This window comes from Pangasianodon hypophthalmus, chromosome 8 (assembly GCF_027358585.1).
Source record: "Pangasianodon hypophthalmus isolate fPanHyp1 chromosome 8, fPanHyp1.pri, whole genome shotgun sequence".
In the NCBI taxonomy this organism is placed as follows: domain Eukaryota; kingdom Metazoa; phylum Chordata; class Actinopteri; order Siluriformes; family Pangasiidae; genus Pangasianodon; species Pangasianodon hypophthalmus.
Window position 1 is genome coordinate 19,296,470 of NC_069717.1, and position 26,492 is coordinate 19,322,961.

The 26,492-nt window shown below is 42.8% G+C and overlaps 1 protein-coding gene across 3 annotated transcripts; it reads right to left on the reverse strand.

The window, feature by feature from the left end:
• Positions 1-205: 205 nt before the first annotated feature.
• Positions 206-26,492, reverse strand: LOC128318707 (cyclin-dependent kinase 18-like). 3 transcript variants are annotated; one of them, XM_053236233.1, is made up of 11 exons: positions 26,201-26,492; positions 16,164-16,278; positions 15,913-16,007; positions 15,744-15,806; positions 15,361-15,484; positions 12,342-12,462; positions 3,765-3,862; positions 3,484-3,589; positions 3,293-3,335; positions 3,073-3,163; positions 206-1,840 (listed from the first exon to the last, which is right to left on the reverse strand). In XM_053236233.1, the coding sequence occupies exons 1-11, from the start codon at positions 26,411-26,413 to the stop codon at positions 1,746-1,748; spliced, it is 1,164 nt and encodes a 387-aa protein (XP_053092208.1). In that variant the 5' UTR covers positions 26,414-26,492; the 3' UTR covers positions 206-1,745. The 3 variants fall into 3 exon arrangements, with proteins under 3 accessions (XP_053092208.1, XP_053092209.1, XP_053092210.1); XM_053236234.1 differs by lacking the exon at positions 26,201-26,492 and adding an exon at positions 18,649-18,733; XM_053236235.1 differs by lacking the exon at positions 26,201-26,492 and adding an exon at positions 18,270-18,404.

Genomic DNA, 26,492 nt, shown 5'->3' on the forward strand with positions numbered 1-26,492 from the left:
TTCATTTTTGTGTAATTGTATTTTAGTGTTAGTAATATTAAAGTAAAGTAATATTAAAGTAATAAAAATTCTTACACAACATATTTACAATCAGTGAATGATTTCTTAATAAAGAATTATTAAGCTAAAAAGATGTTATTTACCTTGATTAAAAAATACTAACAACTAAACTGTAAGATTGAAAGTACAGGAATCTGATGCCATCTTGTGTGTAGGAGAAGGAATTGTTTTAATTGTGAAACATAAGGCTAGATTTAAGTATACATATGAATTTTTGTTAATAATACCAAAAGCACAAAATTCTAGCCATACATAATTATCTGCACAAAAATGAACAAGAGATATGTTGGCATGCTGTGCTCATACTGTCTCTGACTTTTTACAAAAGAAAGTGTGTTTATGAACACCTGAAAGAGAATATTTTCTTAACTGTCTGAATCTTTAGATGTGGAAAAAGAAAAAGGACAGACTGACGAGTGTTAGCAAGGTACGGAAAGAGCAAACAGGACAATTAGGGGGTTTTGTCATTTACAATTACAAGGAACAAAGACAAAACACTGGGATGTGGTAGACAGGAGGAAAAGAGAGTGTTTAGTTACCAGAGTGGTATAATGAGTCAGCCAGTAGAGGGGGAAGAGGGGGCTGGATTCAACTTTGCTCCTTCTCTCTGGAAATATTCCAAACGCATTGGAGCCATCTTATGGGGCATTGCTTAAAGGGGGCATGGTTTTGGAAAAAGCAGAATGGATAGTGGGAAAAGATAAAGCCAAATAGTAAATACAAAAGTGAGAGAGACAGACAGAAAGACAGGAAAACATTGAGACAGGGTCTTTCACAGAAGACGACAGATGTACTCGTTTTGTCAGAAAAGCATGTCTATTGAAATCAAGTTGTGCAGACACTTCATCCAACATTTTTTAAGACTACACCACAATCCAGCTGTTTTTAACACACCCTTATGGAACAACACAGTCGAACTGATTTATATGCTCAATTTCCATTGAACTACGTACAGACTTAGATCACCTAAATTTCCTCAAAACTAATAATGACATTACATCCGCTGACATAGAGGAAGTTATTGTCTGCATAAAAGCCAGTATGAATGCAGCAAATAGAGCTGTACAATTAATTGTAATTTAATTCATATGGTTTAACTGTCCATTTAGTTGCATATACAAGCACAGTTCACAAGTAAATAGGCAGGATGCATACACACGTACACACACTTGCCAGTTTATTAGGTCCTACCTCTTAGTTACTCTGACTGACTATTATATTTGATTCACCTATTATATATGTCACTTTATAAGATTAAAGCCTCTGACTGTTGTGCACAGCTTGTCATGTACTTGAACGGAACGGGACAACCATAAGTCCACTGCAGGACAGATATTACTTGGCTAATGTGACATGGTAGTGTATGTGTGGCCTGTTTACAAATACTGGCAAATTTATTATACACATCTACTTCGTATAAGTACAGTTAAAGTAAGGCTCATTGTTTTCCATGCACAGTTGTGCCAGTTGTTCATGTGTCAGGGTCGGTTTCTGACTGCTGGTGGCTGGATATGCTTGATGGGTGGACTGTTTGAGCCCTGCAGTAACATGGGGTCTTTAAAAACCTTCAGCAATACTGCTGCATCTGTTGCAGTCATAGCAGTGGCACACACAGTACCAAGTCACTTCCATGTTAAGCAGTCCGTGTCAAGTGGTACAGCAAGGGTGGGGTTTATCTTTGCAAGCTACCGGCCTGACTCACCTGACTCTGAGTATGTTACTGTACGTTTTCCTGGGTCCTTCTGAAGTTGGATCTCCTTCACTGAGAAGATGGAGGCCGCTAGAGAGAAATTTCAGAGTCAACACCAACCTCAAAAACTTCCAAAAAAAAAGCACATGAAAATTGTGGTATAATTTCCAAAGAAGGCCATGTTTCACCTGCTAAACTCTTGTACATGTTTGTATATAATGCAATATTATTAGCTTTAAGCTTCTGTTAGAATAAATGCCAGCTCTGTCGGTGCTTTGGACCACCTCCAAAATCTTTTATTTAGACCCATACATGCTAAAGAACATACTTTTTTTTTTTTTTCTTTTTAAACAGATTACACCTGATGGAGATATAATACCAGTGATATTATCCAGTGTAGCATCCATTTTAGATACAGTTTAAGTCTTCTCTACTACTCGTCCACACTTTTTAGTGTGTTGGTTTACAGTTTGGGATGCAACCAGTAACAAGAGACTAAGTGACCATTAAAAAGATTATCTGTGCATTGGAACGAGAGAGCCAAGTGATGCAAATATCTAAAGGAAAGGAAACTCATGAGTTATGACTGAGCAGACATGCAAATATTTTACTAAGACATCCTGAGAAAATAATAGTCCCACTCAGACATAAAATCCCAGATAAATGGTTTGGCTTTGAAAATGACAAAAAAAAAAATCTATATTTTGGAAAACAGACCATGGTGAGTATATAATTCAGTGCCCATATAAGGATCCGCATATCCTATACAGTAAGTCTGATATTTTAAAATTATTGGAATGTTTCAAGAATTGGAATGTTTCAGAAAGCAGCAACTGTATTCAAGCCTGCTTTATTTTAAATAAAAAAGTGCAACTGATGCAGTGTTTAGTCTATCTGAGCCACCCAGTGAATTCCTCTTGATGGAAAAAGATTTCAGTGGAAGTGAACAATTGTTATTAAATATTCTCAAACCGAAGCCCAGGTACCCTGAGTACTGCTGTGAGCAGAAACACATTTGCTCTGTCAAAGTAAAATGTAAGCCTCTAGCAATACTGTAAACAAGAGTTGGGATATGATACTTATGAAATCAAACCAGTAGATCTAACATCACAAATTTGTAGGCTGTTATGAGCACCATAGTAACTTTCATAAGTTGGTGCCGATGTCTGGTGGCATCACACCAGATGTTCCTATTAATTGTTGCCTTCCAAATTATAAATTGCAAACTTCTGAAAGGGATGTTAACATGCTGAAAATGATATTTAAAGTTTATGACAACAAAGAAGTCATATTCATTCAAATTTGTCGTATTTAGTCCTTACTGTCAGAAAGTTGCTGCACTTGCTCCCCCAAACTCTTGAAGTAGGGATGCCCGAGAGCTTCTTCTGCTGAGATACGCTGCCTTGCCGCAAACTACATAAACACACACACGTTTGCAATCAAACTTTCCTATTTAATTGCTCTGCTGTCACATAGCACCATGTGTCACCATTATTATTATTATTATCATTATTATTATTATTAAAGTTTGGACTTTCTGACCTGTAACAACTTCATAATTAAGTCATCACCATCACTGTCTATCCTGTGACACAAAGACACAAAGGTCATAAATCACAACAACATTATATACATGTACACAGACAAACGCACATGGATGTTCACACAAATATTTATGTATGTGATTTGACTACAAAAATTCACAAATCTCATTCATGCATGAAGACACACACCTGGGAGCATGATTGACAAGAGGTTCGGGGCGATATCGAGGGAAGTTATAGTTTCTGAACTCTTCACTGGTACTGACCCCTGGCCAGGACTCCTCAGTAGGAGTGCCTGGAGACACATTTTATTTATGCAAGCACACAGCCACAGACATACACACACACACAGACTAACATTAGCACATGTGGAGCTGTGTGATAAAGGATACTCAATAAAATTCAGTGCCCAATATAATGAACAGAAATTACTTGAAGCAGATGTACGTACAGATGCATGAACTTCTTACCGAGGATGCGAAATATGAGATGAAGTTCATCCTCTACTGTAGATCCAGGGAACAGAGGCCGTCCTGTTATCATCTCATAAAATATACAGCCAACCCCCCTATACACAACAATTAAAGGAACCTGAGTGACAGAAAGAGACAGTGCTTGATTTAGTGCATGGTTTTGTGTATTGTCTGTGTATTTACATTTGAGTTCATATTTCAGTTAAATTCGATTCAATTTTATTTGTATGTGATTTTAACAATGGACAGAAATATAAACATTCAGGATATCTATTTTAAATTTATGAATTTATCCCTAATCAGCAAGCCACAGGCGACAGTGGCAAGGAAAAACTCCCTGAGACGACATGAGGAAAAAACCTTGAGAGGAACCAGACTCAAAAGGGAAGCTATCCTCTTCTGTTGAATATGTTTGAAAAACAATTTATAAGCTTATAGTAGGAGGTTAAACCAGATGATACAATATGATTTTGTTTCTTAAGGCAACAATTTAATATTCGACAATTGCTAAGACACAATACAATATTGATTCTTGAGGCAAGAATGCGATTTTTGAGGATACCACTCAATCTGCTATGATTTGATTTAATATAATTTGATTTAGTAGCCTGTGATCAATTTGTGATCAAATTTGTTCTGAATCTGAGGTCTGAATCTGTTTATTGGTGAATGATATTAAAACTATATTAAAAGTATCTGAATTACAGGCAAATCACTTTGCTAAAATGTTTCCACCATGTCTTTACAGACAGGCTGCGAGTGCCGTGCTACTACATGTATTTTATCAGTGATGCTGAAAATGCTCAGACATAACAGTCAGTTCCCTTTCGTTACTACACTCGTACTGTGTCGCTAGACGCTATGGGGAAAACTCCTTTTTTCTCCGATTACTGAAGCCTTTACAATCACGCAGTGAAACTGCACTACCATTGGACCGTGCAGTGCAATAAAGCGAACCAATGGCTCGGCAGCGGAACTTCACGCGCTTATGGCGAGGAAGCCCGCCAGGATGGGAGGAGCTATCTGGCTATATAAACGGGCATAGTGCCATAGGATCTCAGATCAATTCTCCTTCAGCGCCGAAGAATTTCTCTCCGCTGAGCTACGAGACTTGAAGCCGCTCGCCGTCGACATGCCTCAAACTGGACAAGAGCTACTCGTCTGCGCCGTCCCGCTGTTCCCGCCGAGCGTCGGCCGCCGTCAGCGTCCAGCGCAGATATCGGCTCGTCCCCTGCGGCCATCCGGCGAGTTAAAAGAGCAAAAGAGCATACCGCTAAAAGAGCAAAGCTCTAAAAGAACAAAGCGCAAAGAGCTTTTTTTCCTCTAAAAGAGCAAGCTGCGTTGCGATAATGCCGCGCCGTCATTGCAGCTCATGCAGAGCCGCTCTGCACACTGATGACGGCCACTCGGAGTGTGTTTCCTGCCTGGGAAGACCCCATGCGGAAGCCACTCTGACGGAGATGGAATGTTCACATTGTGTGAACGAGTCTCTCCTCTCTGCGCGCTCGGATCGCTTTCTTTTCTGAAAGCGACTCCACCCCTCACGCCCCCCCCGTTTTCTTCCTCCCAGGGACCTGCAAGGAAAAAACAGCGGGGCAGAGAGGCTCATCGCCCGGCCGCAAGTGAGCTCACGCCGGGTCAGACCCTGCGTGGCTCGCTCTCGCCGTGCAGAGGGGAGTCTCCCATCCTCTTTGAGCGCCCGGACCAGCATCCCTCGGCCGACGCGAGCGACATGGTTTCGTTCAGTGCGATTGAGGACGAGCTGCTAGATGACAGCATGTCTTTAGCGGTGTCAGACGCTGAGGATATTTTAGGCTCTTCCCTCGATCCCGCCCCTCTGCTGTCTACGGATCCCAGCGTCACCAAGATGGGGATGGACGCCTAGCTCTTCTGAGTCCTCTCTAAAGTGGTGGAAGAGCTGGGTTTGGAGTGGTCCGCGCCGGAGGAGCCCACTCGGACGTCTGGACGAATGGTTCTTGCCGGGGTGCCGTCAGGCTCCTCGTCAGAGAGGCGTCTTTTTTTTTCCAGAGTTCGACGATGAGCTCACGAAGTCGTGGTGCGCTCCCTACTCGGCTCGCCTTCCGATTCTCCGGGTTCTCCCTCGGGGCTGTTTGGACCCGCTGTCGAAGGGTTTGCAGAGCGCTTTACTGCCGCACAGAAGTCGTCCCAAGCATTGCGACACTTCTTGCCGAAGCGCTCGAGCTCTGCGAGCGCCACCAGTCGCCCCAAGCCTGCTCCAGTGACACAGCCGGCTAGACCCGCGCCTGCACCTGCTCAGCCTGCCCAAAAGCCCGATCCTCTGCAGCGCTCCCGCTCAGCCAGACGCCACTCATTTTTGAGACGCCAAGGACCCCGGCCCAAGCTGAAGCAGGATCGGCCCAAGCTGATCCTGCGCCTCGGGCGTCAACCTGATCTGCCAGACAGGAAGAGGAGGGGGCAAAGTCTCGCCATCGCTGGACCACCCCCCAAACGATCTATGTTATGCCCCCAAGCACCCCGTTCTGTTCCGTGTGCCGGAGGCAGTGTGTTTGTAAATGCTGTTGTGGACACTGGGCCCGTTCTGAAAGCGCCCACACAAGCAGCTGCTGTCGTAACAACAAAAATAAAACACAAACATTTTCAGACAGAGAGCAAAATTCCTCTTCTGCTTATAACGAGTGTCAGGTTCCCTCACGGCAATCTGCCACTCGAACCTATCCAACCCCTCACCACACGGGCAGAGGCCTGGCAGGCCATCCCCGGAGTGTCAGATTGGGTTTTGGGGATTATAAAGCGAGGTTACTCACTCCAGTTCACTTGAAGACCCCCGCGATTCAGCGGTGTGGTTCCCACCTTAGTGCAGGGAAAGGACGCTCACGTCCTACGCGCCGAGGTGATGGCCCTACTGGCGAAGGGTGCCGTAGAAATGGTTGCGCCAGCATAGAGCGAGTCAGGATTTTACAGCCGCTACTTCCTTGTCCCCAAAAAGCGGCCGTTCAGGATGATTACTTTGAATCAGATTCTCTTGCAAATACGCCCAGCTGACTGGTTCTTTTCTCTGGATCTGAAAGACGCATACTTTCACATCCAGGTAGCCCCCCAGCACAGACGATTCTTGAGATTCGCCTTCGGGGGAGTGGCTTATCAATACACGGTCCTGCCCTTCGGACTGTCCCTGGCTCCTCGCACTTTTACGAAGTGCATAGATGCGGCTCTTTCTCCTCTGAGACAGAATGGAATCCGCATTCTGAATTACCGACTGGCTCATCTTAGCCCAGTCAGAGGCCAAGCTAGTGTCCCACAGATCCCTCCTCCTCAGCCACTTGGAGTGCCTAGGACTCAGGGTCAATTTCGCCAAGAACTCACTGTCTCCGAGCCAATGAACTTCGTTCCTGGGGGCAGTTTTCGATTCAGTCCATGTGAGGGCTGCAGTCGCACCAGAACGTGCGCTAGTCATACGGCAGCTCGCGGCCTCCTTCAAAATTGTAGCCCTTCACCCCCTAAAGATGTTTCAAAGGATGTTTCCAGAGCTATCTCAGCTGCTTACAGCAGCCCGTGGCCCATTCCCCTGAGGCGGGACCTCCTCTCTCAGGCGAACAGGACAATTTGGCACCAAAATTAAGTTGTGGGCGTTGCACCTTTGGGCTCTCGAAGGGAATCAGTAGATCTCCCTGAAAGTGTCCTAAACACTATTTCACAGACTAGAGCCCCGTCCATGAGACGCCTCTATGCCCTTAAATGGTCGGTCTTCTCTGCCTGGTGTGCAACCCGCGGCAAAGACCCTATTTTCTGCAACATATCTGTGATATTGTCCTTTCTACAAGAGCTGTTGGACAAGGGCCGCTCCCCTTCCACGCTGAAGGTCTATGTGGCAGCTATAGCAGCTTCCCATGCTCCTATAGCAGTACAGTCTGTGGGCCGGAACAACCTAGTTGTTCGTTTCCTGAGGGGTTCCAGGAGGCTCAATCCGCCCCGGCCCCCTACTGTCCCTGCGTGGGACTTACCCACGGTCCTGAGGGCCCTCAAGGGGTCTCCTTTCGAGCCACTACAGTCTGCGAACCTAAAAACCCTATCATTAAAGACCGCCCTGCTACTGGAGTTAGCATCGGTAAAATGAGTAGGTGACTTACAGGCGCTCTCGGTGAGTCCTGCCTGCCTCTAGTTTGGGCCTAACGACTCCAAGGTCGTCCTAAAGCCGAGCCATGGTTACGTTCCTAAGGTGCTCTACACCCCGTTTAGAGCACAGGTTATCTCTCTCTTGGTGCTTCCTCCGTCGGAGGAAGACAGAGAGTTGAACCTTCTCTGCCCTGTCAGGGCGCTGAGAATTTACATCGAGCGTTCTGCTCCATTTAGGCAGTCAGAACAACTCTTTGTGTGCTTTGGCGGCCGCGCCAAGGGGTCTCCGGTCACAAAGCAGAGAATTTCTCGATGGCTAGTTGACGCTATTGCACTAGCATACTCCTCCCTGGACCTCCAAAGCCCCATATGAGTGAGAGCCCATTCCATTCGGGGTGTGGCCTCGTCTTGGGCATAGTCTAGCGGGGTGTCCATGGCAGACATTTGTGCAGTGACCGGCTGGGCCTCGCCGTCCACGTTCGCCAGGTTCCATAGCCTGGACGTTCCGGCCTTGCAGGCTCGGATCCTTTCTGCATGAAGGGCACGCGCCTGTTATGACAGGCATATTCCTTGTGCGTTCTTGGCCCTTCTAAAAAGTGCTGAGATGACACAAGATTATTTTGGAACGGTTATCTTGTCTTTGGTGAGTTCAGCCCCCCTGCCTCCTGTGGGGTTCACCCTTCTTTACTGGTCCTTCTGAGCCTTATTGCTCAAGGCTGGTTCGTGCCTATCGTTCCACTTTCATGGCACGGCATGAATGTATTGGTTCCCCATAGCGTCTAGCGATGCAGTATGAGTGTAGTATAGAAAGGGAACGTACTCGGTTACTAACGTAACCTTGGTTCCCTGAGATACGGGAACAAGTACTGCGTTGCAGGCCGTGCCATAACGTTGCACAACTCAGAGTCGTCGCTTCAGTCGATTTGACCTGAGATCCTATAGCGCTATGCCCGTGTATATAGGCAGATGGCTCCGCTCATCCTGGCGGGCTTCCTAGCCATAGGCGCGTGCAGTTCCGCTGCCGAGCCATTGGTTCGCTTTGTTTCACTGTGTGATTGTAAAGGCTTCAGTCATCGGAGAAAAAGGAGTTTTCCCCATAGCGTCTAGTTATCACATCAGTTACATGGAACTGGTTTAGATTTTACACAACGGACACAGCGTAAGCAATGGCTGTTTGCAAAATTCAAACTTAAAGGCAAGATCTACACTTCAAGGAAACATGACGAACTTGTTTATTGATCTCAAAAGAAAGCACCCCAAGAGTACGCTGTCAGGTAAGAAGGCACGGGGAGTAAGAAGGCAAGTGTAACAGCACCTTAGCAGAAACAGCGCTGAAGTAACAAAGGTGTTTCAAAAAGGCACTACTTAGGAGAAAACAATTAAGTGCTGGGAAAGACATCACTAACATAGCATAACTAACATTTTATCTAGCCATGGATACACTGCAAAAAAAAAAAAAAAAGCTTGCTGAATTTATTTAACTCAAATGCATACATCAGTTGTATGTGATTAAATTGAGTTACATTAACACAATTTGTTTTTGTAAATCCAACGTGATTTGATCATTTAATTTCAAAGTCCTGAATACAATCAAAACCTGCATGTTCACCCAAGCTGAGGATCAAAACCTGGGTCGCTGTGCGCTGTACTATTATACCACATTTGTTTTCATTAATTTTAATTAATTCCATTTACGTTATGAAATCTCGTGAGGATCACATTAATACTACGTGAATTGATCACATTCACTCTATATTATTGAAACAAGTAATTAGAAACTTGTCTAAATAAAATTTAGTATAAGCAATTAAATTGCATTTTGATTATTGAACATTATTATGTAAACTATAGGTAATATATTCACTAAAATCTGACCGACTGCATATTCCTTTTTTTCCAGTGTATAATACCCATCAAAATGGTCAAAAATAAGGGTTTTAAATGACTTCTAAAAATAGCCCTCGTTATAACTTACCGAGTAGCAAATATTTTTCTGACACTGCCATTTTCTGCCATTTTATTGGCAGAAGTGCAATAAAAACCCTAACCCTAACCCAAAACAATGAAACACAAATCTCTTATTTTAAAAATATTAAATAAACTTGTAAACCAAGTGTGCTAATGTATTCAGTATTTTTAAAATATGTAAATCCTCACTCTTCTGCTAATCATCTTTCCATTTAGAAAGTTAAAAAAAGACATTAGTAGAGGTGATGTATATTTTTATTTAACATTTTTAAATATGCTATCCAAGCTTTATTGTTTTCACTGTAGCAATAACTGTTTAAGTGCCCTTTATTAAAATTTGTTTGAAAAGGTACTTGGGCCTAATTGGATTTTCTTTGAGTTTATGTTTCCCTGTAGAGCTATATCCATCAATAGGAAAATTAGTTTGGTTGCTCTAACCTAAAAATAGTCTTAAAAACCAACACGAAAAATAATCATGATCATATTGTGGATTGTGAGCCAGACTGGAAAAAATCCTGGTATGATTTTTTTTGTCAGATCTCACTCCCCTACTTGCTAGACTACTAAATGATTTACAAAGTTTAAAAATAGAATTATTTTTTAAATACCAGCTGGCTGTCTTTGTCAATAGTAATTGATTATAATCCATTATAATCGCTAATATTCGATTTATGATTGTTGCCTTGATTCAGTTCAGTCGCTGCCTTTTAAACTGACATATGATCCAGACTGTCTGATCCTTCCATCCCTAAGTCATAGCCATGGAGGTATTACAGATAAAATTTGTTACCAAGTCTAATTAGTTTGATTTTAAAGACTGCTGGGTTAATATTACAGTCGGGTCCGTAAGTGTTTGGGCAGTGACAAAATTTTTGTAATTTTGCCTCTGTAAACCATCACAATGGATTTGAAATGCAGCAATGAAGATGTGATTGAAGTGTACACATTTAGTGTTAATTCAAGGGGTTTAAGAAAAAATACTGCATTAACCATTTAGGAATTACAACCATTTTTTTTTTACATAGTCTCTCCATTTTCACAGGCACAAAAATAATTGGACAAACTAATAATTATAAATATAAGGATTATTTTTATACTTGAATGCAAATACTTCGCAGTCAATGACTGCCTGAAGTCTGGAACCCATGGATATCACCAAATGCTGAGTTTCCTCCCTTGAGATGCTTTGCCAGGCCTTTGCTGCAGCTGCCTTCAGCTTGTTTGTGGGTCCTTCAGTTTTGTCTTCAGTAAGTGAAAAGCATGCTCTTTTGGGTTGAGGTCAGGTGACTGACTCATTTAAGAATATTCTTTGCCTTTAGAAGCTCTTGGGGTTGATTCGCGATATGTTTTAGGTCATTATCCACATGTACTGTGAAACACCGTCCTATCAGTTTTGCAGCATTTGACTGAACCTGAGTAGAAAGTATAGCTCTATACACTTCAGAATTCATCCTGCTGCTTCTATCAGCAGTCACATCATCAGTAAACACCAGTAACCCAGTTCCACTGGCAGCCATACAAGCCCATGCCCCCACATGTTTGATAGATGATGTGGTATGCTTTAGAACATGAGCCATTCCTTTCCTTCTCCATACTTTTCTCTTCCCATCATTCTGATACACATTAATCTTGGTTTCATCTGTCCAAAGACTCTTGTTCCAGAACTGGGCAGGCTTTTTTAGATGTTTTCTAGCAAAGTCTAATCTGGCCTTTCTGTTCTTGAGTGTTACCAGTAGTTTGCATGTTGAGGTTAACCATCTGAATCTACATTCATGAAGGCGTCTCTTGATTGTAGACTTTGGCAATGATATGCCTACCTCCTCCAGAGTGTTCTTGACTTGGCTAGACATTGTGAAGGGGTTTTTCTTCACCAAGGAAAGAACCTTTTATCTCCTTAATTTGTCATGAAATAATGAGGAAAGAGGCCAGACCTGGCCATGAAACTGCTTATCAGTCAATTGTCCAATTACTTTTGAGCATATGAGAATGGAGGGACTCCGTAAAATATGGCTATAATTCCTAAACAGTTATTGCAATATTTTTAAAGCTGAAAGTTTATCCTTCAATCACATCTTGATTGCTTCATTTCAAATCTGTTGTGATAATGTACAGAGGCATAATTACAAAAATTGTGTTAGTGTCCAAATACTTATGGACCCGATTGTGTATAAAGGTGAAGCAGGAGCTGGAAAAATGTTGCACCTACAAACTCACAGACACATGCATCTCGCAAGCAAGAGTATAGACAGTACACCCTGTAATTTCAGTATAACTCAGGCCTCTCTAAATACATAAACACAGTTGTACCCTACACCCCACCCAGTGGCCCAAGGCCTCTAGATGCAGACATTGTTAGCTATAAATATAACCATCTGTAACCACCTGCTTTGGTTTATGACTCATTCTAAAATCCCTACTCTCACAGAAACAAGAAATTAAATGGAATAGGAGTTCTCTTCCACATTTTGCAGGAATCATTATGTGAGATGTGTGTCTGTGAAAATGTCTCACCACATGTCAATAGGAGTGGAGTACTCTGTTGATCCTAGTAACACGTCTGGCGGTCTGTACCAGAGTGTGACCACCTCATTAGAATATGTCTTAGTAGGTGCAGACTTGGCTCGAGCCAAACCTGCAACAATAGAATTCATGATATAGCTATGAAGCATTTATTGGAAATAAATAAATAATACTGGATAGCAATAAAAAGCATTTCTTAGAAATAAACAGCATTGGAAATAACAATATTCATCACAGATGTTTGTGCTTTGAACACATCCTAGAGGAAAGCAAGAAGTCTTGTGAAATTCAAGACTTTTAAAAGACACTGACACTTTAATATTATACAAACAAAAGTATTTTAAGGATGATGCCCAGCTGAAACACAGTACACAATATTTATACTTTCTCTAATGAACTCAAATATAGACAATACACTTTATCCTCTTAAGGTCTCTAAATATTGTTATGAATATCTGTAATTTATCTAAATCAAAAGCAATGTATGTAACTGTGGAAGCAAAAGATAACCAGCACAGAGCCGCATATGTGTGTGTGTGTGTGTGTGTGTGTGTATAGGAGGGAAAATAAAACCGCTGAAAAGGGAAAGTAAAAGACAGACTATAACACAGTAATACTTTAATACATCTTGCAGAAAATATAAATAATTAAATGTTATATAATTATGTCTTGTACACTCAGCATCCACTTTATTATGATCACTTGTACACCTGCACATTCATGCAGTTATCTAATCAGCCAATCATGTGGCAGCAGCACAATGCAAAACATTACGCAGATACAGGTCAAGAGCTTCAGTTAATGTTCACATCAAATATCAGAATGAAGAAACAATGTGATCTCTGTGACTTTGATCATGGCATGGATGTTGGTACCAGATGGGCTGATTTGAGTCTTTCAGAAACTGCTGATCTACTGAGATTTTCACACACACCAGCCTCTAGAGTTTACACACAATGGTGTGAAAAACAAACAAAAAAAAAACAAAATAAAAAAAAATTGAGTGAGCGACAGTTCTGTGTTGATAAGAGAGTTCAGAGGAAAATGGCCAGATTGTTTTGAGCTGCCAGGAAGGATATAATTACTCATTTATTCACTCATTTATTCACTCTTTACAACTGTGGTGAGCAGAAAAGCACCTCAGCATGCACAAAACATCAAACCTTGACGTGGATGGGCTACAACAGCAGAAGACCATACTGGATTCCACTCCTGTCAGCCAAGAACAGGAATCTGAGGCTATCATGGGAACAGGCTCACCCACTCTGGATAATTGAAGATTAGAAAGAAAAAAAAAATCACCTGGTCTTTTTCCAGTCTTCACCTATCCAGTTTGATAGTCCAGGATGATAGTCTCACATCCACCTCAAGGTTTGTTGTTTTGTGCATGCTGAGATGCTTTTCTGCTCACCACGGTTGTAAAGAGTGATTATTTGAGTTACTATATCCTTCCTGGCAGCTTGAACCAATCTGGCCGTTTTCCTCTGACCTCTCTTATCAACAGTTTTTTGCCCCATTCTGTGTAAACTCTTGATACTGTTGTGTGTAAAATTCCCAGATCAGCAGTTTCTGAAATACTCAAACCAGCACTTCTGGTAACAACAACCATGCCATGATCGGAGTTAAAGAGATCACACTTTTTCTTTATTCTGATGTTTGATGTGATTAGATAACTGCATGAATGTATGCATGTTCCTAATAAAGTGGACAGTGAGTGTATATAAAATGTGTGTATGTAATATAATCAGCAATAAATGTCACTAGATATCATGGAAACGTAGAATCATAGTGATATTGTATTACACAAGCTTAGATGATGTGCAGCTGTTGTGTGTTAGCTCGTATGTATGGAAAACTTTGTATTAATGAAATTTAAAGTTTCTCACAAAAACTGTGATGTGAATTGAGCTGACTTGGTATATAAAAAAAACCCAAATTAAAGTAATTTCTTATTAAACAATTAGTATTTATTATTATGAAAATTAATAGTTATATAAGATTTGCAGGCAAATAAAAGTCCTATTAAAATAAATAAAGTTTTTAGTATTAGAGTAGACTCTAAAGACTATAAAGCCATCCTATAACGCCATGCATTAGACATCTGTGTAATGGTTCGGCGCGGTGGAAACTCAGGTCAGTTTTAAAAGCATCTGCTGATCGCTGATTCAGCACTGGCACTTTGGCAGCAAAAAATGGTTATGTGAGGTAGTAGATCGATAACTGCAGGAAACTGCAACCTGAGGTTTCACAATCACTTGTCAATTTTTAAAAAAATGCATTTGTCTAAAAAAAAAAATGTGCGTGTGTGGGGAAATTACTAATCTCAGTCAGTCTATCTAAAACTTTGGGGGAATTTATTTTGGTCTTTTTCTTCAAATTTCTTCTTCAGTCTTCAACTGTCCAGTTTCTGTGAATCTGTGCCCATGATAGCCTCAGATTCTTGTTTTTGGCTGACAGGAGTAGAACCTGATGTGGTCTTCTGCTCTTGTAGCCCAGTAGTTTTGAGATGCATTCTGAGATGCTTTTCTGCTCACCACAGGTGTAAATAGTGATTATTTGAGTTAATATAGACTTCCTGTCAGCTCAAACCAGTCTTGTCATTCTCCTCTGATCTCTCTCATCAACTAGATGTTTCAGCCTGCAGACCCTCCACAAACGGGATGTTTTTTGTTTTGCGCACCATTCTGGGTAAACTCTAGAGACCGTTTCGTGTGTAATTCCAGGAAATGAGTAGTTTCTGAAATACTCAAACCAGCCCATCTGGTACCAACATCCATGCCATGGTTAAAGTCACAAAGATCACCCATTCTGATGTTTGATGTGAACATTAACTGAAGCTCCTGACCTGTATCTGCATGATCTTTTGCACTGTGCTGCTGCCACATGATTGGCTGATTAGATAGCTGGATGAATGTGCAGGTGTTCCTAATAATGTGGATGGTGAGTGTATGTGTATGTGAATGTGTATTTATTCATGTGTGTTCTGGCACTGTCAGAAGTGTTTACTCACCGAAATCGGCGAGTTTGAGCTCTCCCCTGTCATTAATGAGCAGATTCTGGGGTTTCAAGTCTCTGTGTAGAACCTTGCGGCGATGGCAATATGCTAGTCCTCGCAACAGCTGAAAGAGGAAGATCTGAAGAGCAGATATCAGGATGGGGTAAGAAGAAGAATCCACTGGTGGTAAATGTAAACCTTTTTTCAAGTTTTTCCTTTTCTTTCATATTTCAGATTGATATTGTTATGGCAATTTGGTTCTGATCTAAGCAAAGTTCCAGCACTCTTAATATCTGATAAACCTTTCTTCCAATATTCGTTAACTTTTGACCAATAAGACAGAGAAAACTCTGCACTACAAATTACCTGACATTGTTTAGAATTATGCATAGACTTACTTTGACATTATGAACACACATGATGCTCCCGCAGTCATCCATGTACTGCTTTAGATCCCTCTCCTTAATATTTATCAGGAAAAAAACAAGCATGTTAGAAAAGCACTCACACTAACCCACAAACATTAATGACAGATACATAGACGTTTACCTAATCTCATCTACCCACCAGGTACTCAAAGACCAGTGTTAGGCACTTGTCCGTGTGGATGATGTCATGAAGAGTGACAATATTCGCATGTTTTAAATCCTTCAAGAGGGATACTAAATTGTAAGACGAAGAGAAGACAAAGGCAAAAAATATTAAGAAAAAATAATCATTATTTCTTTATTTCATACATTTGTATAACTGCCTTTATTCTTCAATCAGTATTAAAGGTTTGTATGAGGGTGAATGTTGTGAACATGCTGAAGTATTACCTTCACGAATAGCAGTGCATGGTGCACCCTCTTCATGCTCCAGCCGAATCTCCTTCAGAGCCACCAGATTATCAGTCAGCTTACTGCGCCCCTTATACACTGTTGCGTAGGTTCCCTATGAGGAGGATGGGATAGAGTTCATCAAGAATACATCCTGAACCTGGAAACCATCACTTCTTGTGACTGCATGTTTGGATATATTTATGGACTCCCATTTGGTCTATGGCACATTTAATTTGAATAAATATTGGACTTCAAATGAAGATTAGGATTATACCTTAATCTTATAAAGTGGTTGTTCAGGACCCATCTGTAACCACTTAGTTTGTTAACCATACAGTACTTATACCACAGCGCTGCTGATTTCTCCATTCTGACTGGTCAGAAGGTGCTGATGAATTTTCGATAACAGCACAATTATGACATTTTCAGCTGCATGGAAAATCAGCTGTATGTTAACCTGTTCTCACACGTTATCATTTCTTCAACAACAACTCATTCACAACAACTTGTATGGCGGAAGCTCACATAACTTAAGCCTTGGAAAAAACCCTCAGTTATTTGAGTTAGTTTTGGAGTTTAATATATTATTTTAATATTATTTATTGTAATTCTACATTTTTCTTGTATTTTACTTTAGAATGTTACTTTGCACTCTTTGAGTTATTCTCAACTATAGAGACCTTTTTTTTGAAAGGCGGCTTGCCGGAAGAGCCCAGAGCTCGCGCCTGCACGGAGATCGCGTTTTACACTTAGATCGTGCATAGATGGAGACGGGTCACGGAGTCACGGAGTCACGGAGCTGAATTAGATAATTAAGGACACTCTCAAGTTAACTTAGGCATCCAGTCACTCTTTGTTGTTTCATTTTTGCAGTATTTTTGTATTTTTATTGTTTGGCACCTGGCTGGAAGGGAGAACAAGCTAGTCACGTATATTTATGCATTTGTGTATGTATATATATATATATATATATATATATATATATATATATATATATATATATATATACACATATATATATAGCATATCTTGCTTTACGATTCTTTTATGTGTTTGTTTATTTATTTATTTATTTTATATGTTGTGATAAATGTTAGTATTATTTCCATTGTTTCTTTTCATTTATATGAATGAGAATTTTTAACGAATCCCAATATTGTTTATCTGTTCTAGCTCTTACGGTTTTGTGAGTTAAACAGGACAATAAATGAAGATAGAAAGGCAGTACAACATCAGTTAATGAGCTCAATCCTTTATTTCTCCAACTGGGCTGCTACAGTAAGAGCTTGTTCCCAAAGATTCCATTTGCTGATGTAAAGAATGACAGAACAAGGAACCGAGTTGTGCAGAGAAACAGATTATGAGATAGATGAAGCACGTCGCTCCAAACGCGAACGAATTCCAACAGAAAAGATGCTTGCATACCAAAAGGAGGAGTAACAAAGGTCAGAGAGAAGGCTTATGCACATATATGAGCGATGGAAAGCTGAGGCTCGAAAGGCAAGAGAGCAGCTGAAAACAGACATTCCTGAGAGTCAACTTGCAACACTTGTAGACACACTGGAAAGAGAAAGAGACAATGTAATGAATGCATACTCAAGGATTCGAAGTTGTGTCACTCCACCCACTGATATAAGAAGACACATTGATGCGTGTGATGCTGTGACAAAGGACATTGTGATGATTGCTTATGAGAGGATCTCAGGTGTCGATGGAGACTTCGAAAGTGTCGACGGTGAAATAGTAAAGGGGCGTCTCTGCGAATTGCTTGACCGAGATTATGCTCGCTCCATCTACGGTTCTACAGTCTCACATATCAGCTCTAAGCCGAGTACACCCATGAGTCAACCTTCACTGAACTCCATGCTGATGGCTAAACGCATAGAGGCAGCCGCAGAGCTTGCCGCAAAGGAAGCAGAATATGAAGCGGTAATGAAGGAAAACAATCAAAGAAAAAAAATACAACTTCTAGAAGAGAAGCAAAGGAGAGAACTTGATGCTCAAAGAAGTGGGCTGGAAAGATTACAAGTGGAAAACAAGGTAAGAGCAGCCAGAGCGTGACTAGACGTGTATGACAAGGAAGAAATCATTCATTTTGCTCACCAGGATGATAAGCTGCCTAGTTCCGGCGCCGGCGCGAGCTGGCTGCTGGCTGCAACAGCTCTTACACCTTTCGTCTTTTTTTCTAACTTTTACTTAGTTAAACTCTCTCTTTTTATGTTAATTTTTTGTTTAATAGCTGCACTGCGTAATCCTACCACCTTTTTTTCGGTTTCACTTTGTTTTAGACACTTATTGATAATTACAATGTGCGTCGGGACCCGAGCGTCTATTGTTTACACTAGGGAACAGCTGATCGCGCTGCGGAGCGCGCACGTGTCTATATCGGACAAACATGTGATTCCCGCGGAGCTGCTTCGGAAGACTCGCCGAGGACGCCGAGCGGGAAGAAAACTCCGGGAGAAGAAGAGACGCTACAGACCTGTTCTCCCCTCCGTCATCATGGGAAACGTGAGATCTCTTCTCAATAAAACTGACGAACTGGCGGCGCTGACTCGGCATCAGCGGGAATACAGAGAGTGTAGCGTCATTGTGTTCACGGAGACCTGGTTAACCCCTCACATACCGGACTCCGCCGTCATATTGGATTATTTTCATCTCCTGAGGGCGGACAGGACGAAGGACAGTGGTAAGAGGAAGGGAGGAGGTCTTGCTGTGTTTGTCAATGAGAGATGGTGCAAACCAGGACATTGTTCAGTGAAAATGGAACTGTGCAGCAAGGACATTGAACTGTTAGCTGTTAGCATGAGGCCATTCTACTTGCCACGGGAGTTCTCGCATGTTATTGCGATAGCTGCGTATGTGCCCCCCTCTGCTAAGGCGGACATTGCCTGCGATACACTGCTCTCTGTTACCAACAGGCTGCAGACACAACACCCACAGGCCCTCTTCCTCATCTCTGGAGACTTTAACCATGCACCACCCTCCTCTGTGTTACCAACACTCACACAATATGTCACATGTCACACAAGAGACAATAAAACATTGGACTTATTTTATGCCAACACCATGGAGGCATATTCTGCATCCCCCCGTCCCCCCTTGGCAGAGCTGACCACAATATTGTCTATCTACAGCCTGTGTATAAACCTGTTGTACACAGGCACCCTGTGGAGTCCCGTGTGGTGAAGAGGTGGTCCACTGAGAGCGAGGAGGCTCTGAGGGACTGCTTTAACACCACTGTGTGGGCTGAGCTCTTTGACCCACATGGGGAGGACATCAATGCCATCACAGACACCATAACAGGCTATATCAACTTCTGTGTTGAAAACACTGTGCCCTCCAAAACGGTACGGTGTTTTGCTAACAACAAACCGTGGATTACCCCTGACATCAAAGCTCTCCTGAAGGAGAAGAAGAGAGCTTTCAGGTCAGGGGACAAGGAGGAACTCAGGGCTGTACAAAAGGAGCTGAAAAAGAAGATCAGGGAGGGCAAGGCCAGCTACAAGAGGAAGATGGAGGAGCAGCTGAAGCAGCAAAACATCAGTGGGGTGTGGAGGAGCCTAAAGACCATCTCAGGCTTCAAAGCACCCCACTCCCAGGTTGTGGGGGACCTGCAGTGGGTCAATGACTTGAACCATCACTTCAACCGGTTTGACCAGTCACCCACTACTCCCCCCATGCAGCTGCACCACACCTCGTCAACGGGACAATGCCCCCCTCCCCCAGCTCCTCACACCTCTGGCTCACTCCACACCACCCCCTACGGCCCCATAGACTCATTCACCCCCTCAGCCCACCCCTGTCTTTCACACCTGGCCAGGTGAGGAAAGAGCTGAGGAGGATCAAAGCAAGGAAGGCAGCTGGACCTGACGGTATCGGTTCCAGGCTCCTGAAATCCTGCGCAGAGGAACTGTGTGGGATTATGGGGCAAGTCTTCAACATGAGCCTCAAGCTGAGGGTGGTACCACAGCTATGGAAGACCTCCTGTGTGGTACCAGTGCCCAAAACACCGCACGCTAGAGACCTCAGCAGCTTTAGGCAGGTGGCTCTCACATCACATCTGATGAAGACACTGGAGAGACTGGTCCTGGGCCACCTATGCTCTGAGGTGAGCTCAGCGATGGACCCGCTGCAGTTCGCCTACCGACCCGGGATTGGAGTGGAGGACGCTGTGATCTTCCTTCTGCACCGTGCTCTAACTCACCTGGAGAAGCCCGGCAGCGCTGTGAGGATTTTATTCTGTGACTTCTCCAGCGCATTCAACACAATTCAGCCATTGCTTTTGAGGGACAAGCTGGAATGGGCTGGAGTGGACTCACATCTGGTGGAGTGGGTCCTGGACTATCTCACAGATAGGCCCCAGTTTGTGAGAGCTAGGGACTGCGTATCAGACACCCTGACCTGCAGTGTGGGTGTCCCCCAGGGCACGGTGCTCGCACCCTTCCTTTTCACCCTCTACACTGCAGACTTCAGATACAACACGGACAGCTGTGTCCTGCTCAAGTTCTCTGACGACTCAGCCATCGTCGGCCTGATCAGTGACGACGATGACGCAGAGTACAGAAGACTGGTGCAGGACTTTGTGGACTGGTGTCGGCCAAATCACCTCCTCATCAACGCGGGAAAGACCAAGGAGATGGTGGTGGATTTCCGCAGACACCGGTCTGCCCCCTCACTGGTGAACATCCAGGGAATGGACATTGAGAGAGTGGACTCTTATAAGTACCTGGGTGTTCACCTAAACCACAAACTGGACTGGACTCACAACACAGACGCACTGTACAGGAAGGGTCAGAGCAGGCTCTACCTCCTGAGGAGACTGCGGTCCTTTGGTGTGCAGGGGGCGCTCCTAAAGACTTTTTATGACTCTGTGGTGGCATCAGCCATCCTGTATGGTGTGGTCTGTTGGAGCAGCAGCATCACTGAGAGGGAGAGGAAAAAGCTGGACAAGGTCATCAAGAGGTCCAGCTCTGTCCTGGGCTGTCCTCTGGACTCAGTGCGGGAGGTTGGTGACAGACGGGTCCTGACAAAACTGACATCTATGCTGGACCATGAGTCCCACCCCCTGCGGGACGTCCTGTCAGCACTGGAGAGCAGCTTCAGTGACAGACTGCTCCATCCTCAGTGTATAAAGGAGAGATTTCGTCGGTCTTTCCTTCCTGCTGCTGTAAGACTTTATAATGAACACTGCTGATTTATTTATTTATAAACTCTCAGTGCAGTATTTACACTCACATTTATGTGCAATATCAGTGTGCAATATTTTAATGTGCAATACCGTCACACTACTGGCAAGCTACACTATTCTCAACCAACCTGTACTTATGTGTATATACCCCTCTCCTTTTTTTGTTTTGTATTAGGATTTTTGCTTTTAGCACTATTTAAGCCATTTATGTACAGAATAGTTTTTTAATCTACCTTGTTCTTGTGTGCATACTCTTTCTGTACTGTACCCCTGCTGTTCTTGTGTGCATACTCTTTCTGTACTGTACCCCTGCTGTTGCTAAATGCAATTTCCCCACTGCGGGACAAATAAAGGAATATCTTAATCTTAATAAGCACCCCTATACAAGAAACTGCGTATCCATCATCAATTAGACCAACACCCAATGACAGCGCATCACTGCCACCTCCCAAGGCTGATGTGTCTTACCTTGTGCAGGCCATCCAAGACAGCATAATGCTAACCAGCCTTCCTATGCCAGAGTCCACAGTCTTCACTGGTGACCCCATTCATTTTATTGAGTGGAGAACATCATTCCAACTATCTCCCCAGCAGATAAGTTACATTACTTGAAGAAGTATGTCACGGGTGCTGCTCGTAAAACTCTGGAAGGCATCTTTTGCAGAAATGACGAGGAAGCCTACAAGGATGCATGGAAAAGACTTCATTCATTATACAAAGAGCATTTCAAGAAAAACTGGCCCAGAATCCAGTCCAACGATGCTGAAGAACTCAGAAATTTCTCAGATTTCCTGAATGTATGTAAAGACGCTATGCGTCATGTGAAGGAACTGGAGATACTGAATGACTATGACGAGAACAGGAAACTCGTCAGCAAACTTCCTGACTGGGCAGCCGCCCGTTGGAATCGTCAAACTACACAAATGAGACTCAAGATTTCCCAACCTTCCATAATTTTGCTGCCTTCATGTCAGTTGAGGCAGAGGTAGCCTGCAACCCAGTGACTTCCTTCTGTGCTCTTCACACTTCAGAAGCTAGTAAGGAGAAACATAACCCCAAGGTTAGTAAGAACAAAGCCAGTGTCTTCCATACGAAGATTGTCACCAAATATGAGAACTTGAGACCTGTTGGTAAAGTCACAAACCCATGCTTGCTTTGTCAAAGCAGTGAACATCAAATTCATGGTTGTTCTAAATTCTTGGCACAGTCACTTGAAGAGCACAGACAGTTCATCAAGGACACTAAGCTGCGCTATGGTTGTTTGAAGCTTGGTCACAGTGCCAGAGATTGCCGTTACAGACGTACATGTAATACTTGCAAGGGTAGACATCCGACCTGCTTACATGATGATAGCTTCAGAAAGGTGAAGTCCTCCCCTGTTCAAAGCCGAGACAATGCAAACGAGAAAGTTGTGACAACATCTTTGAATGTAGAATCTGGATGTACATGTGCTAACACCTCGATGATAGCACCAGTGTGGTTGTCTTCACAAAGTGACCCAGTTTCTGAGCAACTCGTCTACGCTCTGCCAGACACACAAAGCGACACTGTCTCCATTGATTATTCAGTAAGTCAAAGTATGAAGGTAGACTCATGCCCAGTCACTCTTAGGCTCACTACTATGGTTGGAAGAGATTCACTGATATCAAGTGAAAGAGTCTCAGGTCTTAGAGTTAGAGGCCTTAATTCCACAGTAGTTCTGAACCTTCCTCCTGCATACACCAAGGAATGTATCCCTGTGCATTGTGCCCACATCCCTACCAGTGAGACTGCCAGGCGCTGGAAACATCTTACAACTCCAGCTGACAGAATTCTATTAATAGGATATAATTGTTCCAGAGCTCTGGCACCCAGAGAAGTGATTCTTGGAGCAGATAACGAGCCTTACGCTGTTCGCACAGATCTTGGATGGAGTATTGTGGGTCCTACACTGATGCACCATGAGTTACACAGTGGAGTCAGCATGCGTCACAGAGTATCAATTAAGGAGTTTCCCTCTGTAACGCCTGCAGATGTCATCAAAGTGCTGGAGTCAGATTTCAAACATACCAATCAAAACACAAAGGCTGTGTCTCAAGAGGACATAATGTTTTTGAATAAACTAAGCAAAAAACATCAAAATGAACAAAGACAGTCACTTGGAAATGCCCCTTCCCTTCAAGCAGAGACCTTATCTTCCAGATAACAAGCTTCTTGCTGTCATGAGACTTCAACACCTCAAACGGAGAATAGTGAAGGACAAGTAGTATAAAGAACATTACACAAAGTTCCTGGAAGAGGTGATAGGAAATGGTGATGCAGAACAAGTCTCTGATGAAGGAAAGGAAGGAGAAAAGTGGTACATCCCTCACCACAGAGTATATCATGCAAAGAAGCCAGGAAAATTCTGTGTGGTTTTCGACTGCTCTGTCAAATACAAGGGAACCAGCTTAAACGACCATCTACTTACAGGCCCTGACCTGACGAACAATCTAACTGGCATTCTTTGGCACTTCAGACAATATCCTGTAGCCCTGATGTGTGATATTGAGAGGCTGTTCCACCAGTTCCACGTCAGCGAAGCAGATCGCAACTACTTGCGATTTCTATGGTGGGGAAACAAAGATTTCAACTCCTAGCCTCAAACCTTCCACACGAGAGTACATCTGGTGCATCATCGTCCCCCGGATGTGCTAACTATGGGCTAAAGCATCTCACAAGAGAAAGTGAGCAACTCTACCCCCTGGACTCACAATTCATTATGCATGACTTCTACATGGATGATGGAGTTTCCAGCGTGGAAAGCACAGAGAAGGCCATCCAGTTGGCTCGAGAGTCTCGTCAGCTTTGTGGGCTGGGAGGATTAAGGCTGCATAAGTTTGTGTCCAACGACAAGGCAGTTTTGCACAGCATTCCACCCTCTGAGCGTGCTGTAGACATCGTAGCAGTTGACCTTTCCCTTGCTGATCAGCCATTGGAAAGAGCCTTGGGCATTTATTGGCAAGTGGAACATGACAATTTCAGATTTCGTGTCAACCTTAAGAATCAGCCAGCAACCCGTAGGGGCATACTATCTACTGTGGCCTCGTTGTTTGATCCTTTAGGGTTTCTTGCGCCATTCTTGCTTAAAGGAAAGGCTGTTCTTCAGGAAATGTGCAGAAATGGTATGGGTTGGGATGATCCCTTACCTGATGTAACCTGATCAGCACTGGAAGGCTGATCTTGTCAACCTGGAAAGGATCAAGGTTCCTCGTTGTATTGTCCCTGTGGGGTTTGGCAGAATCAAAAGGAGAGAGATTCATCACTTCTCAGATGCTAGTACAAGAGGATATGGCCAGTGCTCATACCATAGGCTCACAAACGAGCAAGGTGACGTCTATTGTGCTCTACTCATGGCAAAATCTAGAGTAGCCCCACTCAAGGTAACAACAATTCCTCGGTTAGAGTTGACTCCTGCGGTTGTGTCAGTTGCAGTAAATGATGTGTTAAAGGAAGAAATGGATCTTACAGATGCAGAGGCATATTTCTGGACTGACTCTCAAGTAGTGTTACATCAGCAACGAAGCCCGCCGCTTCCACACGTTCACTGCAAATAGAATTCAGAGAATTCATCGCAGCACAGCTCCTCAACAGTGGCGATATATTCCCTCAGACGAGAATCCAGTTGACCATGCGTCACCAGGTCTGAGTGTTGACGGTCTTGTCACTTCCAATTGGTTTACTGGACCAAAGGTTTTATGGGAAAGGCACATACCTCTCTCTGTGGATGTTAACGCACAACTTCTGATCAGAGACCTAGAGGTCAAGAAGGCTAAATCTCTTGATGCAATGCAAAAAATCATGCAGATACAGGTCAAGAGCTTCAGTTATTGTTCACATCAAACATCAGAATTGGGAAAAAGTGTGATCTCTGTGACTTTAACTGTGGCATGATTGTTGGTACCAGAAGGACTGGTTTGAGTATTTCAGAAACTACTCCTGGAATCTCCTGGAATTTTCACACACAACAGTCTCTAGAGTTTACACAGAATGGTGCAAAAAACACTGAGTGAGCGACATGTCTGTGGGTGAAAACACCTTGTTGATAAGAGGGATCAGAGGAGAATGACCAGACTGGTCCTCTGATCCCTCTATCAGGAAGTCTATAGTAACTCAAATAAGCACTCTTTACCACCATGGAGAGCAGAAAAGCATCTCAGAACACACCACACATCAATCCTTTAGGTGGATGGGCTACAACAGACCACATCAGGTTCTACTCCTGTCAGCCAAGAACAAGAATCTCCAAAATGGACAGTTGAAGACTGGAAAAAGACCAGGTAATTTTTTTTTTAATCTTCAACTGTCCAGTTTGGGTGAGTCTGTACGATGTACTGTGACGATGTACGATGTACAAGCCTGGCCAACTTCCACCCAACTGCTTTGACTTGAATTAACATTTTAGCCTGAACACCTTCCTCTACTGACTCACTAACGCTACTGCTTTACATTTTAACAAAATGTAAAACCTTCTTGTGTGTGTGTGTGCAGTTCAAAGCTTGCTTTGAAACTTTATGTTCAAGGCCTAATGCGAAAAAAAAAAGATTCAAGTGTTGCTTGATATACACAAGCCTTTACAAATTAACAATTTATGGACTTATTTAAGCAAAAACTTAATATCAGTTGATTAAAAAGATTAAAACAGGCCTGTGCTGCAACACATCTACTAAACGTGGTATTTAACAGGCGAGTTAAATCCGAGGTCTTTGAGCAGGAAAATTAAAAAACATTGAGGAACAACTTATTAAAAAAAAATAAAATGGTTAATCTGTGCTAATAGTTGGATTTTACAATACTAGGAGTGCTCTCTAAGTAATTGGCTTACCAGTGAAGCTCGCCGTAGCCTCCGACTCAAGGGTTTATCGAAGGGAGGACTGTTCATAGCAAATTTTTCCAAATAGCGATAGACGCTTATTAATGTCCTACAGAGGAAGAAAGAACATGAGAGTGACTGGGTAAGAGGAGTCAAGTTATACACACATTTAAAATCAATAAATCTTAAGAAATAAAAAATAAGACATGGGGATGGAAAAAACATCACTAAGTATTAATTTCATGGCAGAAAGCACAAAATGCTTATCCTGCACTGCATAAATACACGAATGCACATGTGATAT

Coding starts and splice junctions, on each gene's coding strand:
- LOC128318707 (XM_053236233.1), bottom strand. CDS start 26,413: ATGTTTTTTCCATCCCCATGTCTTATTTTTTATTTCTTAAGATTTATT. Junction 3,863..12,341: donor TCCACTCCTATTGACATGTG/GTGAGACATTTT, acceptor TGTTGTGTATAG/GGGGGTTGGCTGTATATTTT. Junction 3,336..3,483: donor CTTGTCAATCATGCTCCCAG/GTGTGTGTCTTC, acceptor TTTGTGTCACAG/GATAGACAGTGATGGTGATG.